Here is a 16,739-nt window from a genome sequence, read left to right on the forward strand (position 1 = left end):
TTTGCTGCAAGCAGTACCAGTGGACCAGAGTAATCATAGCTCCCAAAAGCAGGACTGATTTTATTGATTTTAAATAGGCTTTCATTATAGCACTGAGCTTATTCCAATTGCAAGGAATATCACTGCTGTTTGTATTCACAGTGCTGACTGAGGGAAGGAGAGGTCTTGTTGGATGCAATGTACAGGCTGTTTGTCCCTTAGTGTTCTGTTCTGCCCTGCTGAAACATCTGAATTTATTATAGAAAAATAAGTACTTAAGGCTTTTTTCCCATGGTTAAAGTTTTTTTAGAAACACAGAGCCAGACACAGTTCTGAAATTTTGAATTCTGAGCAGTCTTCTTAGGGCTAAAGGTCTTGCTTATTTATTAGCATCTGATTTAGGCATCAGCTGTATTTTGGGTCCATTTTTTTAAAGGATCCTTTAGAAATCATGGAATCACTTTGCTTGGAAATGATCTCTAAGATCACCAAGTCCAGCCATTTAACCTAATGCTGCCATGTCCAGCATTTAAACCTATCTTTAACACCTCACCTGCACCTCTCTTGTTTTCTGCAGCTTAATGTAAAAAAGGCAAATACAAGAACTGCTCAGTCTGTGATATTAATGTATTCAGGTTATAATTAGTTAAGAACACATGCTGTTACCAGCAATGTGTTATTAATCTGCATGGAGCAGTTTGCAGCTATTGGTTGCTAAATTAGTGACACTTAAAAGCTGTTGGGTTTTTTTCTATTGTTTCTAATGATAAAGAAAATTATAAATCCATGACTAAAAATCCACATATGTGCACTTAAGAAGCAGGCTGGTTTGTTATTTGGTTTTCTTTGGAGTTTTTGTGGTGGTTTTTTTGTATTTTAATTTACACATGGCTGGTCAGTCAGTGTCCATACACAGAAGTTGGTTGAAACCTTAATGCTGTTGAAAATGTACTGTACTTTATTATAAAGGCATGTTGTTTGTGATAAGTTTTCTTCAAATCCTTTATGTGTAACTACACAGTCCTGCTTAAACATTTTTTTTTCCAGTGTTACTAGAACAGTTTGGAAGAGTATTAATATAAATTAGTTACATCTTTCTGGTTTTAATGGGTTTAATAATGACTTTAGGTACCTTTTTTATCTCTTTGTTTTTCTTAAACCTACAGGTGAAAGTGAATTACTTCAAATATTCTAGCTAATCCCACATTTTTTCTTTAGCATGGTCTTTCATAACATAATTTGGGAATTCAGGACTGAACAAACAAAAACTTTGTGTGAGCATTTCTACAAATCAACTGTTTAAATAAGATGGTGACATTAGGTAGTGAATCAATTTGGTAATGATTGGTAATGGAATGATCAAGCCTAGTTACTGTAAAATGAGATCTGGATGGTTTATTTCATTTTACAGAGTTTGGGAAAATAATTATGGAATTAAATTGCTTCCTGTTGGTTTCCTGCAGGGCATGAAGAACCTGCTCTGCTGAGCTGCTGCACTGAACAGTTCTTCAGGTCTCATCTTTACATGGCTGTTCTCACTTTTGTGTCTGTTTATGGGTTTGATAGTTGTTTGTCTGAAGTTACTGTATTGCCTTGATAGTCCTCTAGGGGATTATAAAAATGTACACATTAATTCCTTTCTCTACCTGCATTTATTGGAGCCCAGTGGAGATAATTGGTGCTCATGGAACGTGGTGGTTGGGAATGAGGGTGATGATCACTCCCAGAACTGATACCACCCATCACTGACAATCAAAGCTCACATTGTCAGTGATGGTTGGAAGCTAAAATTGATTTAATTAAATGCTTACAGCATCTATTAACCAATCCAATATACCATATTGGATTCTTTATCACAGCAGCTACTGTGATTTTTAGAGTTTGCTTCTGCAGGTTGAAAAGTGATTTATAGTTTTAATTCATCTTAATTTGTGTGCTTAGGAAACATTTGATACAAAACTTTCTGTTGCATTTAAATTTCCTTGTTATCTGCCCTGCAGTGGCATGAGTAATAGGGAGCCCAGAACATGAATACATTGGAATGCATGAAATATTTTCAAGGAGAATGCTTTTAAGGTTCAGAGTGATATATGTCAAATGTTACTGAATGAATAAACACATGGAGAGATTTTAGCCTCATGAAGCTTGGAAATTAAGCATTTCACAGTACAGTATCTGTGTTAAAACTAGTTAATAATAGTAATAATAATAGAAATAGTAACTGCTACTACTACTGTGTTAAAGTTCAATACCTGTGTTAAATAGAATATTTGTTTAATAATATTTATTCTATTCTAAGGTTTAACTTTTTTTCTTTCATAGCTGCTGAAATTTATTATGCAGGCACTTTGAAATGATGCTGCGTCAGAGCTTGCCTGTATCAAAAATTGCTGCATGTCTAAACTTATATTTAATAATCTGTAAAATGTTTTTACAGCCTAGAAAGCCTGTGTGTGTTTGAATTAAAGTACCTGTATCCTCTGTGCCAATTAAACAGTAAATTTGTCAATTTAACAGCAAATTCTCATGTTTTCTTGATACTTAGATAAAATATTATTGTCCAAGGTGTGACCTAATCCAAACTGAACCCTAATCCACTGAACTCAGAGATTTCCACAGGCTGCAGGAGAGGGTAACAGTGACCCTTTTCTAGGCACACTTCATGATCTGCTAACATCAGGATCTCAGACTTTGCAAAGCACCCAGCACTGTTATGACAAATGTGCAAGGTGACAGTGGTTGGTGTTAATAAACGTCTCCAAGGCACCTGAGAGGTGTTTGTGCTTCAAGAATTCGCTGTGATCTGGAGCTGCAGAGATGATGAGTGATGGTTTGGTTTGAGTTTGTTTTCTTTTCCCATTTTTCCCCCCTGTTTGATTCTGTAAGGATGTCAGGATTGCTTTTGTTTGGAATGTAGGACATGGTGCAATTGTTTTTGTCTGTGTCTTGCTGTACTTTTTTGTTACTAAGAGACTGTTATCCTCAAATTGCCAAAGATCCAAGTGATGCCTCACAGACAGATGAAATATTTTCACAGCTCCTGCCCTTGCTCTGCACTCACCTGCCCTTTGGAGATAGGGATTTTGTTCAGAGCAAGGAATGGAATTTATTTCTCTTGATGAGCATTGTTTTATTGTGCATTCAAGACAGAATATGATCTGGTTTATGTCTAAAAACCATGCCAGTGTGTCAGCCATGGAGCTGGGCTGGTTGTGTGGATTGTTGGGCAGGCCATGTAGCATTAACAGCATGGTTCTGATCTCTGCAATGACTTATTTATCCTTCTAATAAGCTGTGTATCCCTTAACTTCCTTAGGCAATTCTTTTTTTTTTGGCAAGGTTGCTTTATAGAAATGATGAATTTACTCTTGTTTTATTGCTTACTAGTTATAAACGACTTCTTGTTAATGAGTCCAATCTGGAAATGCTTTTTGATCTCATATTAACAAGCTCAATAATTGACAAACCACAGAATTGCTATGTGTTTTTCTTTTACAGAGGCAAAGGAAATTGTTCTGAAGGCACAGATTCTGGCTGGAGGGAGAGGGAAAGGTATTTTCAATAGTGGATTGAAAGGAGGAGTTCATCTAACTAAAGAGTAAGAACTTTCAATTGAAAAAAACATAAATAAATTGTTCCTTGTATAATACTTAGGTTGTTTACAATAGCTATGGACTGTTTCTTTTAATATTTTTCAGTAAACTAACATTTTTCCTTTGTTTGTAGCCCTAAGACTGTTGAACAGCTTGCTAAACAGATGATTGGGTACAATCTGTCAACCAAGCAAACTCCAAAGGATGGTGTGACAGTTAAAAAGGTAAGATTTTGGCCTCTTGTAAGTTGAAAACTATGTTCAGCCACAATTTTGCATTAATAAGCTGGGATGTACGACATAGGTTTTTTTTTCAATCCTTCTCTAGTTTCTGATTGATTACCTCTAATTGATAAAAAAAAAAGGAGTTATTTCATTAGTTTGTGTATATATTTTGTTCATCAATTTTGGCATACCCACTGATGGAAAAATAAATTGATTTCTGCAATGTATATTGAAAGGAATCCTTTGCCATAGGCTCATCTTTCAACAAATACATACTAAATGGTGATATAATTGCATTAGAGCATTAGCTGTACATGCTTATTGACATTCTGCTTACAGAAGCAGTAGATACATGTGTCCCTTTAGTAATAATGTTATCTGTATTTCAGTCACCCTCAGGTCTGGGCAAGTCTTAATAGAGTGACAGATGAATCAAAGAATGGTTTGAGTTATAAAGGATCTTTAAAATTCCTTCATTCCAACCCCCTGTAATGGGGAATCTTCAACCAGATCAGGCTGTTCAGAGCCCCATCCAACCTGGCCTTGAATGTTTCCAGGGATGGGGCATCCACCACTGCTCTGGACACCCTGTGCCAGTGCCTCACCATCCTCCCTGTAGGAAACAAATCTTTCTTATGTGTAGTCAAAATCTGTCTTCTTTAGTTTAGAATCACCATGACTTATTGCAACAGGACCTACTTAAAAGTTTGTTCCCATCTTTATTGTGAGCCCCTTTAAGTATTGAAAGGTTTGTATGAGGAAAGGTTTGTGTGAGGTTTTTTTTCTCAATTGAAGTGTCTGAACAGTAGATTCCTTCTACTTGTTGCAGATTCAGACTAAAATATATTCGTGGTAGTGGTTGAGGTACCAAATGAACCTGGGAGATCTTTTTCCAATGCTGGTGCTTTCTGCAAGGCACCAAGATTCACTTCAGCATGAAAGATCTGCTCTGTATTGGCCTAAATAAGAAAAGCAAAGATTCAGCAAGATTCTCCTTCAAATGAGTAAAATTCTGTGAGCCAGGAAATCCTGGCAATTGCCTATCTGCTTTGTCTGTTTTTATCTCTTGCTCTGTTTGACTGAGCAAGAATCCTCATACAGGTAAAGTAGTCAAGAGCCACACTGCATCTGTGCCAGGAAATAATTTGGCATGGGCTGAAGGAACTGCAGTTCCCATTTAATATCTTGTGAACAGCTTGGAGTATTAGCACAGAAGGGGAAGGAACACCTGTCTGGAAAGATCCTGTCTAATGAGGGCTGGAGGAAGGTGTTCAGGCAGTTCTTCTCTTGGGGAGCAAGGAGAGCAGATTACCATCACTGCTCAGGGTTGCTCTTAACAAGAAATACCAGCTATTAAAATAGGAGACTCAGTATTACCATTAAGGCATTTCTATAGGAGATCCTGGTAATACCAAGGATATAAGAAAGGATATACCTTGTCCATATTAAGGAATTCTGCTGGGGAAAATTAGCATTGTAAAAGCAGCTTTCTTTTATAAGTTCTTTGTTTTTATTCTTTTTGCCCTACTTGGCCTGCCTTGAATACATCCATACAGAAATTCTACTTTTTTTGTCAGAGTGCAAGCCTGTTCATCATTGACAGATTCAGTTATGAAAAAGAAACTTCTAATTTTGTTTGAAATTGATAGAAATAGAAGGAATGTATGGGTGTTGGGGGTTTTTTGACATGGGTTATTCAAAGGATTTATGTGAGGATGACTTTTGTTCCATGTAGCTATAGAATATTTAACTTGTAGTTCCTTTCTCCCCCTCCACATGTTGTTTGTGTGAATGAGCAGTGGGCAGGACTAAGCAGATGGGGCAGAGGTGAAGTTTAAGGTGAAGTTTGCACTACTGAACTTTAGATTTTTATTTTGGTGGAACAGGATTGTCTACAGCCTTGAGAGACTGTATTTTTCCTTTGCTATAGAGTTCCAGGGAAACTGGTATTTTAATGTTGATGCATGATAAACCAATGTGATGATTTTCCTTGAGAGAAGCTGATCATCTGCTGTCATGGACTTTTATTCTGATTATAGAGTTGGCTTTTCAAAGCATGTTGGCTTTTAAATAGTATGTTTTATATTTTTTGGTATTGAGTTCTTGATTCTTAGTAATTAATGGTAAGAACATACACCCTGCTTTAAATTAATTCATTTTGTAGCAGTTTGCCCAATGTTATGTTTATTAGATAGTGAAGAAAGCATGTTTAAAGTTACACACTAGTTCATCAAAAAAGTATTTCTCATCAGAATTATGTTTGTTTTAAAAGAATTTCTCATTTACAAAGTTAGCTCACGTTGGGATCTTCAAAGCAGTTAGAGGAGCTGAGGGCTCAGGTTTGTGGTGTCAGGACTAAAAAATCAAATACTGACATTTTAATCAAGGGCCAAACTACCATAATATTATTAAACATATAAATGTGGCTATGTCTGAGGTATCATTTAATGCATGGGAACTAATGCACTGAAAATTCCAGGCAGACTCTTTGGGTTTGCTAAAATGGGAACAAATTGCTGCATTTTTTTTTTTCTATTTCAAGGCACGTGCTTTCTCTCTGCATGTGTGGAAGAGTTTGTGTTCTACATGTACTTAAGGAAAATTGAATTTCAGGAAGAAAAGAAAAGGCATGTTTTTAGGAATTGTGCTTTTTAAACTTTTCGGTGTTCTGGAAAGTTTGAGTGGTTTAAAATACTCCTATGTTTTAAAAAAGTAATAAGCATTTTTCAGAAGGAAAAACAGTTATTATGTCACTTTTTGTGAGGCAATCAATGAGCTAGTGTCAAGTCAGGGAGTGGAAGTCATGCACCTTTGGCATGTAAGGAAAGTATAAAAGGTAGAAATTTTCTACAATTAGAATAATTATGAAACAGAAAATGGTGGTTTCAGCTTGCTTTCTCAGCTTGTGCACCTGCTACAGAATTTAAAGTGTGTTTGTGCCTCTTCAGATTGATGTTTCTCAAATTAATAGCAATCTCTTCAATTCCCTTATAACTTGGAACCTGTTTTGTGAGTTTACATAAAATCCTCTTATGGCAGTTTGGAATTTGGAGAGCCTGGCTGTCTGTGATGACAGTCTTCTCTTATCATGACAACCTGAGAATTCACTACCTGTGTTTTCTCTCCAAGCAATAACAGAATGAACATTTTGCATATTTGATTCTGTTTAAAAAAAGCTGTTACTGTTACCCTCATGGCATTAGATGTGTGACTTAAACTTTTAGGTAACGATTTGTTACAGAGAGGGAAAGCTTGAAGTTGTCAGGAAGTTTTAATGAAAACTGATTTTTTCCCCAGGACATTTTAAATATAAATATGATATGGTAAACTGATAATGATGTGTCATATTCTTTATCAAAAGCTAAACAGGGAAAATGTGAGAAGAGTCAACAGTCTGTAGATTCAATTTCACTATTCTTAACTGTTCATCAAGGTGTTTGCATTAGTTCTGGCATGTGAGTGATAAGTAGACTTAAATGATATTTAAAGCTCTGGAACACCAATTGCCCTGACTTTGCTCTGCATCAAACCAGGAGAATGAAGGAAAGTTACTTTGTTGGGAGAAATTAGAGATACTTCACCATCTGACAGTTTTTGCTCTAAGGTTGCCTACTGCAACTTAGTAGTTTTGTGAATTAAGACAGAAGTATCTGATGATGATGACATTGTTAATTAGCAACGGTGAGGACAATCACTCTGGTTGGAAGTCACAGTTGAAGATACCTGATTTAATAATGTTAATTCCACCTGCTGTGCCTGCAAATGTATTCCTCAAAACTTGTTGAGTGTATTCCCATCCTAAATCTGGCCCTGACCCTGATCTCTGTGGAAACAACAGCTCTGATAAGATCCAGTAGGACCAGTTGGTTTTATCTGACTTGTGTCTAAAGCAACTGATGCACATTTTTCAGATACATTGATGCAGGATATGTAAGAAGGTGAAAACATGGATGCAGGTAAAAATAGCAGCAAATCAAGGATGCTTTCCCTACCCTTGCTTGTTAATTTGACAAATCTTGGCAGGTAGCCAAGCTATGTCTCTGAAGTTGTCTTTTAGCATCCCTCTGTAGTAGATTAAAATAGGCAGATGCTTTTAAGTAGTACAGTAGTTTTCTGCATCTTGCTTCTCTCCTTCACCCTGGCTTTCTTTACTTTCCTTTTGAACAGTCGCTTATTTGAACTATTCCTTTATATCCCCCAGTGTTGTGTGAATAAAGTGAGGTAAAAGTAGAAGGAAACAAAATTACTATAAAGCAAATTTCTTCCAAGTCAAGAAAAGACCATAGAGAAATTTCATCTTTCCTTCAATTCTGAGCACTGATGTCTTTATTTGATTCCCTGTTTCTTACAGTTGTTTTTTTTTTTCCTCTTCTCTAATACCTACTGCCTGGCAGAAAGTCCTTACATTCTTTCTTATCTACTCTGGAATAGACTGTCAAAAATGCGACTTGGGTGAAAGTATAGTGCATCTTTCTTGTTTATAGTCCTTGAACTATGAAAACCCCAGGAACACTCTTTTGATGGAGCACCTTGTGCCAGGTAGGCAGAGTTTTAAGGCTGCAGGTATAAAAATGCCTCTTGGATCTGCTGACTGAAAGGATGAATTTCTCATTGTGGTATATTCAGTGATGATGACTGTCTGCAGTCATTGTTCAAAACTGTCACTTCATAAACAAACCGTGTTAGAAGGATGTTGCCATTTAATCCTTCTTAATTATATTAATATTTGGGAAGTGATTTTCCTGGTTTCTACCTCTTTCATTGAAAGATGTAGCTGTTTTAAGGAGGAATGGACTGCTAATTAAATTGCAGAGGTGGCTGCTTCACTTTTAGACTGAAAAGCAAGACTCTAGTGCAGAGCAGAACTACAGTCTTTGCAGCTTTGATTGTGGCATCTTTTATGATCACAGGCAAAAATTACTGATGGTCATATGCAGATATTTTCCTAAAATTAAGAATATTTTGGGAAATTTAGTATTCTTATAGCAAAACAGTTTTGTGAGTCCTTTGCAAGTGTAAAACTCCTCAGTCTCTGAAATCACTTCAATAGCTACTGTTAAACTATTGCAAAAATGGACAGTTCAGGTGAGGAGGCAGGTACAGTTATTGTAATGCTAAAATGGAAAGGACCTGATCTTGTTTTTGGGAGGAGGGAAAAAATTGTAGCAAAGAGTTTATATGGGCCAATTACCAATGTGGTGCTTGTACATTCCAAAGATGGGATTTGAATCATCTCTCTGTTTTGTGTTGTGGTGTCTGTCAGATACTGGTACAAAATGGCTCTGTAGCTTGTAGTAATAATGGGAAAGTAGTAGCTCGTTGGGAAAATAAATATCTGTTTCTAAATTGTGCCAGTATCTGAAGGACACATACCTGCTCGACTCTAAATTGAAAATAAAAACCTGGATGGCGAAATTACCTGTAAACCCATTTTCTTAAGAAATACTTGGGCAGGGCAGGAATTCAGTGCAAAGATTAAAAGGGTTGAGTGGCCTTTGGTGAGAGTATGGGAAAGAAGTTAAGCCTGAGGGTTTGCTAGTGAGGAACAGCACTGCTGGTGAGATGCATCCAAAAGCCAACGTGGCAGTCCTTTTATCTGTGTGATCTGCACACTGAGTTCTTTGTCACCCAAGTGTTTCTGGGGAAAAGAATTATTGTCTTGATAATCAAGAATTATCCCAAATTATTGGGATAAACAGGTAATACAGAAGTCTGCAGTATGGACACAGCAGCAGCTCTTGGAAAAACCCCAGCCCCGAGGTGTTCTGGTTTGCATTTCTCACTGCATGCCCCAGTGAGAAGAGCAGCATTAGAGGAGGCTCTTACTTAAGGAGAGAGCATTTCTTGGGAAAAAGGTCCCAGGGCTGTGGAACTGCAGTAAAAGCAGTGAAACCAACATTTATTTTCAGGATAGCAAGAATTAAACTACTGCATTTTAAGGCAAAGCAGAAGGACCAGTCAGAACCATTGATGTTTTCTTCTCTTCCCTCTATCCATTTTTAGGTGATGGTTGCAGAAGCACTGGATATTTTAAGGGAAACATACTTTGCAATTCTGATGGACAGAGCCTGCAATGGACCTGTCATGGTTGGCAGTCCTCAGGGTGGTGTGGACATCGAAGAAGTTGCAGTAACTAGCCCAGAACTTATCTTTAAGGTACTGAAATAATGTTTTGCAATAACAATTTTCCTTGTCAGTTATCCAAAAGAATATCTTTTTCCCCCTTTCTTGTTCCGTTTTTCCTTCCATGTAAAAAGGAGACAGGAAGAACTGTAAAAATAGAGTTTCATCAAATACAGGATCATAGCTGTCATCTAGTAAATGAAGCATATTTAACATCTGATTTTACTAGAATTTTTCAATTAGAAAAAGGTCTTAAATCTGGCTGTTATGTGATATGTTAAACTTCAGATCTGAAACATTTTATGAGTGAGTTTCACTTTCAGGAAGGCACACAGTTTTTTCACAAGTGGGTTGGTGCCAATATACTTATTGTTTTTGTGGCTGTTTTTCTCTAATTGACAAAGCTGTTAATTATTTTTTTGTACCTGCAAGACTTTTGCATCTGAAATACAACTGTTGTAATTACTTTCTTAATGATGACTACACTGAAGTATTTTTTAAGTTACTGTGGCAAGATAATGACTAGATAAGCTATTCAGCTGAGAAAATAATTGATACAATCAAGTATAATTATTCAGAAAATTGTAAAAATATTTAATGTGCATTTTAAAATTATATAAACTTCACAGTGTTACTGGGCAGTGACACTCACTGCCTTGAAAATATTCCAGAATATGTCATAAAAATTAACAGACTAAATATTCGTCAATGCCATCTGTACAGTAATTAAAAGTGAAAGCTGGTGTCACATTGTCTTGTCAGCGTGCCACCCTGAAGAATTATATATTTTTTGGAAGGACTGTTTCATAGTCAGTGTGGTAATTATAACATCCCCTATAGGCAGCTGTTATAGCCTCAGTCTGGGGGAGCCTTGGCAAACAGCCAGGCTTTAATTACTAATTTGCACTTGTATACTAAGTGTTTTCCTTTTGAAGTTTTAAACCTCCATTCAGATTGAATATTTAGTTATATTTACACATGTTACTGTTGCAGGAGGAAATAGATATTTTTGAAGGCGTGAAGGATCATCAGGCTTTGCAGATGGCAAAAAATTTGGGCTTCCAAGGATCTTTGCAGCAGCAGGTAACCTGACTCCACTGCCTGGGTTTGGGCTGAAGGCTTTTTAGCCCAGCTCTGTGTTAAATGTTTTCCAATAGGCAGGAAAGGCCAAGAGTCCATTAAATCAGCATCATTTTCACATCCTAAATACTAAATTGCACCAATGTAATTGTCATTAGGCTTTAGCATTCTGAATAAGTTTCTTATAGTTTTAAAGTGAGAGTCCCCAGTCCTTGGAGCACTCAATGGCAACATGTTGTTCCACCATTCCTTTGTTTTCCTTGGAATTCCACTGGAGCTCTGTGAATGGCATGGGTAGAGCTGTTTCTGAAAATTTGCTCATAATACAGGGAGAAATAAAAGTGTATCTGGCTTTGTGATTGAAACCTTTTAATTTTTTTTATTCAGCTCAAAACCAAAAGGCTATCAGCATGTTGTATTTTCAGTATTTCTTTTCTATATGTATATATATTTTGAGTATATATATTTGCCTTTATGGATCACTTTGGAGAGAAGAGAGCTCATTTAAGCTGGCCTGTGTTTTTCTGTAGTATCAAACTGTCATTTTTGTGGAACTCTTTTATTTTTAATTCAGCAGTTTTAATTATTTTCTATCCTAACATGCAATTAACAAATGCATAATGATTAAGTTGATTAACACACATTTGAAGATTTAGCTGTATATCTAATGAGGAGGAATGATTATGTAGAACTTTTCAGCTCTTGAAGAGTTCTGGTACTTAATAATTAACAGCAAATGTGTATGGACTTTGAAACAACACATTTAAATAATGCTCTAGGAATGCATTTCTTTCCTCATGCTGTCAGCTAAAAGGAATTTACTGAAGCATAGGGACATAGTTTTTATCCAGACAAATCCTAGTATTTACTTATATATTCTCTAGTTCTAGTCTGGGATTTTCTGCTTGAAGAGGCTCAGTTCTTACACCCTGAGAAAGAGAAGTATTGACATTAAGCTGCCTGATTCAGAGAGGTGCTGAAAGATGGAGCAGCCCTTAATGAAAGTGGAGTGATTCTGGTGCTCTGGTGCAATTGCAGCAGAGGACTGTGGCAATAGCAGCTTTTCAGGTGGCCCAGTGGGGTTCATGGTGGGGCTGCCTCCCCAGAATCACTGCTGAGAGCCTCATCCTGTGCTCTTGGGGTGGTTTGTCAGCCTCAGGGTTTGTGCCAAGGAAGCTGCTGCACATTTACAACCCATATTTTTTTTTAAGTCAGACCCACTGAGAATGCTTCAACTGATAACTCTTGAGCATGGAATACCTCTTAAGCAATTTGTGCTGCTTCCCAACTGTGTCTCTTGAAAGAACCTTATCACAAAGCAGTTTAGGTTGGAAGGGACCTTAAAGCCCATCCAGTTTCACCCACCCTCCCCTGGGCAGGGGCACCTTCCACTAGATCAGGTCAAGCCCCATCCTTGAACACTTCCAGGAATGGGCACTCCACAGCCTCTCTGGGCAAACTGGGATTGGGGTTGAGTCTTTCCAGTTGTAATGTTTTATTTTGCATAAGTGACCTTGTAAGGGAAAGCTGACTTATGCTTTCTTTACTCTAATTCATTTTACTTACCAGGAGAAGTCCCAAGTATTTTTGGGTTGTGTACTTCAGTTAGCTGATCAGTAATGAGAGGGAAAAAATTGAGTGGTTCTTTATTAGTGCACTTCATCTGCAAACTTATTTCAGCTAATAGGTTCACAATGTGTAATGAACCAAAGGGATTTTTTGATAAACATTCATGTTGCTGTTATTAAGTAGTTCCATTAGTGGAAAAATTTTAAAAGAACAAAGCCTTGGAAATTAGTAGTCAGTGGTGGTGCTTTCAGCCATGGAATCAGTCATGGAGGGAGGTGGTGAGGAGTAATAGGGAGCAAGCAGGAGTATCTTGTAATGGGTAACTTCAGACATAAGTTCTTCAAGAAAATATTTCAGACTGATACAGGAAAGAAAAACAGATATTTTTTCTGAAGTCACCAGAGTGCACAAACTACTTTGTGGTTTCTGACTTTAGACTGATTAACATGAATGCAGCTCAGATCTCAGTGTACCAGAGAATACTTCATTATGCTGCTGCCTAACAGACACTTCCCAAATTAAACTTGTCATAGTAATTGCACTGTCTATTTTGTAGAAAATATCCAGTTCATGTAGTCTTTAAATGCACATTTACTAAATGTTACACAGTATCATAATGCTACACTATAACAGTGTAAGAGACTATATGAATATGGTTAAAAAACAGAAATAAAAGCAGTAATTATCTAGAATTAATGTGCAATGTAATACATTAAAAATAATCGATAATGGTTTTCCTTTCTTTGCCTTGAAAGTATGAACTTTTATTTTTCTGTGTGGTAATTGTAAATCATTTCATCACATTTAGGCAGCAGATCAAATTAAGAAGCTGTATAATCTTTTCTTGAAAATTGATGCCACTCAGGTTGAAGTCAATCCCTTTGGTGAAACTCCAGAAGGGCAAGGTAAGAAATTGAAGGAAACAAATGAATGCATTATAATTCTTTATTTATGCAAACTATAAATTAAATTGCATAGGAGGATGTAGCAGTAGCTTTGCATTAATTTCATTTTGTAGTGTAATTTAAACAAGATTCATAAATATTCCCTTGGCAGATTTGATATTTCAATACCTTTTGTTGTTCCATCCAAGTACTGGAAGCATTGGCTTCTACATGTTCTGCTTGGTGAGGGACAGCAACATTTTCTGCTCTTCTGCTCATGTACAAAGTTGGGGTTTTCTTGATTTTGTTTTGTGGGTTTTTTGGTGTTTTTTTGTGTGTGTGTGTGTTAATGCTGTTAGAATTACTGAGATTGTGTGGAAAGAAACTTGTTTTATGTTTGCATTCATATGGGTAATTTAAATTTTGAAGTGCATGACTGCAGTCTACCAGAGCACAGGACAAATCTCAGCTGAAGGAGACACTTGGCTACAGCCTTTGGGAAGAAAAAGGGTCATTGAGCTTCGTGCACCATAACTACAGGGCTGAGGAGCTGTAGGGTGAAAGTAAGGAGCTGAATTAGCTTTCACCTCATTATAATGGTTGGTGCTCCAGCTGAAACCTTTTTTTCCTTTTGTCATTTTTGTCCAAGTAATTTGGACAAAGGTGAAGAGGGGAGGAACTGAAGGTGCCTGTGGGATATTGAAATACTGGCAGGGCTGATCCAGGGGATCACAGTTTCCTCCTCATTGCTCCATTTCACTGAGGTGATGAAGGCTCATTTGGTGGGTACCAAGAGGGGAAATTGGTGTGCAGCTAGAGGCAAGTGAGGGAGAGGAGGGTAAGTAATGAGAGGAAATAAAATGTGGTCCTTAAAGATTGGAAAGAACCGTGGTGGCACTCGCTTTGCATCCTTGCTGGCATTCTGCAAGGTGGCACTGTGGAAATAAAGATTTGGATAAGTTACCAAGTTAGCTCTTCTGGAATGGCTGTGCTTCCCCTTAATCTGAGGGATGGTAGGAGTTTTTGTGCTGTTTTATCCAAAGTTTTTCCTCATGTGTTTTGCATCCAGGAAGCTGAGGAGCAGAAACAGAGTGGGTTTCAAGCTGTGAAAGCCATCTTGCTCACAGAAATGCACAGGAGTCTTCCTGTGCTTATTCCTTTTTTGCTAGCAGTTTCTCCATCTGAAATGTCTTAAAGAAGAATAAAGATAAAACAAATGGAAAAACATTTGAGTAGCTTAATGTAGCTTTCCCTAATGATAAAATACAAATCTCTGTATGAAGCCCATTATTCTTGTCAAAGTAATGGATAAGATGGATTTATTTCTTGCTGTGTTTTTTGTTTATCACTTGTATGGATTTCCATCAGGTTCTTTGTATTTCCTTGTTTAATATCTTAGCAAATTCTTTGTTAACACTAGTGGGTCAAAAGCCTGAAAATTCCCCTTGTTTTTTTTTTGTTTGTTTGTTTTTGTTTTGTTTGCTCTCAGTGTAAACTGTTGAATTGGCAGATGACAAAATCCTACACCACTAACAAAAACAACAGAAGTACTTCATGAATATAAGTGTTGGAGCATTCTTTGATATTTATGTGGAAGAAAAATCCATTTGTATAATCTATCATGCATGTAACAATGTGTTTTTGATAGTGAAAATGGTTTGATAAATATCAAGACATGGTCTTGCTTCTACTTTGTATAGCATGGCCTTTGTTAAAAATGACTTCTTTAGAAATGAGTTTCTATTAATGTGACATGGAAGATGTTGGTGTGTAAGGTAAACCAAGCTCTGAAGCTGCAGTTTTACTATTGCTTTGAGTGGGTTTAGCAATTTAAGCACCTGAAAGCTTGAGGAAGAAAAATTGTCTTATATCATTGCTAAAAAAATAATTAAAGCAGCTCTAGTACATTAGAAGCATGTTAGGAACTGCAGATATTTCTGCTTTTGGCACATTCCCACATGATGGTTGACCAGGTAAGATCTGGACTTTTGAAAGAGATTTATTATACACACTTATGATCACTTTCCTGAAACTGCAGTCACTGAAGTGAAATTTGATAGTTTTAATTTAATCTGTTATCAGTTGCAAGTCAAATATTAAAAAATACATAAAAAAAATCAAAAAACCAAAACAAGAAAACTCAGTGCAAATCAAAATATACAGTTGGGACTCTTCTACTTGTGTAAATGTTTTGTTTGCTGTTTCCTTAGCTATTTTTTCCTAATATAGGAAACTGTGTGCTAGACACCAAACAAGACTGTGTGCTTTATTGTTTTAATTGATGTTTATCTACAGCAAAGACTAAAATTGTCCTCTTAATTGTCATTGACCTCCAGATGTGTGCAATGCTCATGAACACGTGCACATGTACCATGGATGTGTCCCAATGGCAATGTGAATAAAAAAACGCCAGCAGAGAGAAAAACTATTAGATTTTTATGGACACAGCATTTAAAGGCACTTAAATTTGGTTGGTTTGCCTTGAGAAATCAATTATGCTTAAGTCAGTAATTATAATCTGAACATAGTACAAGGGAAATTACTTGCATAGTAATATGATAAGTATATAGTCTTACATTTACTTAGAACATTTTAATCTAATGAGGCATTTGCCTATGCAAACCCATAGAAATAATGAGTCAGAAAATAGGCAAGTAACACTCTACAGGCCTTTCTGTTACTGGTGTGTTTATGTGAATATTGTGGCAGCTAGCCAGTCCTCTGTATCTTTTATTTAATGTAGTCAGATTCAGAATCTCTTAATTTGTTTTCACAACCATAGTGGATGTTGATATTGATGAGAAAGTTTGTATTTACTTTCTTAATTTTCTTTATTTAAAAGTAATCTTTTGGTCATTTTTAACACATTTGGCTTAGGTTTTTTCAGCTGTTTAATGAAGTAATGTTTGTATAGTCAATAACATCAGAAATTCAAAATATGGCTAAGGAAAGCATTTTGTGTTGCTCAGCTCTGAATGACTGCATGTTACCACACATGGCTTTGAATTGGTTACCTGTTTTATCTGTTATTCTTTCAAAATATGGAAGTTAAAGTCTCCTCTGTCATTTTCTACTTGTCCAAATCACAGAAACTGCCCTCATGGCACACTGGAACTTTGTAGCACACACAGAAGATCTTCCTGTGTGGTGTGGAGATCTTGCTGTGCCTTTTCTCAATAGAAGATTTATGGAAAACCTGTTCTTTCCTGCTGGATCAGTGCTAGAACTTCAGCTGCTCCTGTGTTGGAGGCAGCATCATTCCCAAAATCAACCTCCCCCTCGCTGCT

At 36.7% G+C, this 16,739-nt stretch overlaps 1 protein-coding gene across 2 annotated transcripts in view; it reads left to right on the top strand.

Moving 5' to 3' along the window:
- The window catches only part of SUCLG2 (succinate-CoA ligase GDP-forming subunit beta), a 109,707-nt gene that overhangs the window by 46,428 nt on the left and 46,540 nt on the right, over positions 1-16,739 (top strand). For both annotated transcript variants that reach the window (XM_086845807.1, XM_086845806.1), the window contains exons 3-7: positions 3,478-3,577; positions 3,706-3,796; positions 9,800-9,952; positions 10,913-11,002; positions 13,377-13,473. In XM_086845807.1, coding sequence (XP_086701933.1) covers positions 3,478-3,577; positions 3,706-3,796; positions 9,800-9,952; positions 10,913-11,002; positions 13,377-13,473 — 531 coding nt within the window. The remainder of the gene's footprint in view (positions 1-3,477; positions 3,578-3,705; positions 3,797-9,799; positions 9,953-10,912; positions 11,003-13,376; positions 13,474-16,739) is intronic.

This window comes from Cyanistes caeruleus, chromosome 11 (genome assembly GCF_971803275.1).
Source record: "Cyanistes caeruleus chromosome 11, bCyaCae1.hap1.1, whole genome shotgun sequence".
Classification (NCBI taxonomy): domain Eukaryota; kingdom Metazoa; phylum Chordata; class Aves; order Passeriformes; family Paridae; genus Cyanistes; species Cyanistes caeruleus.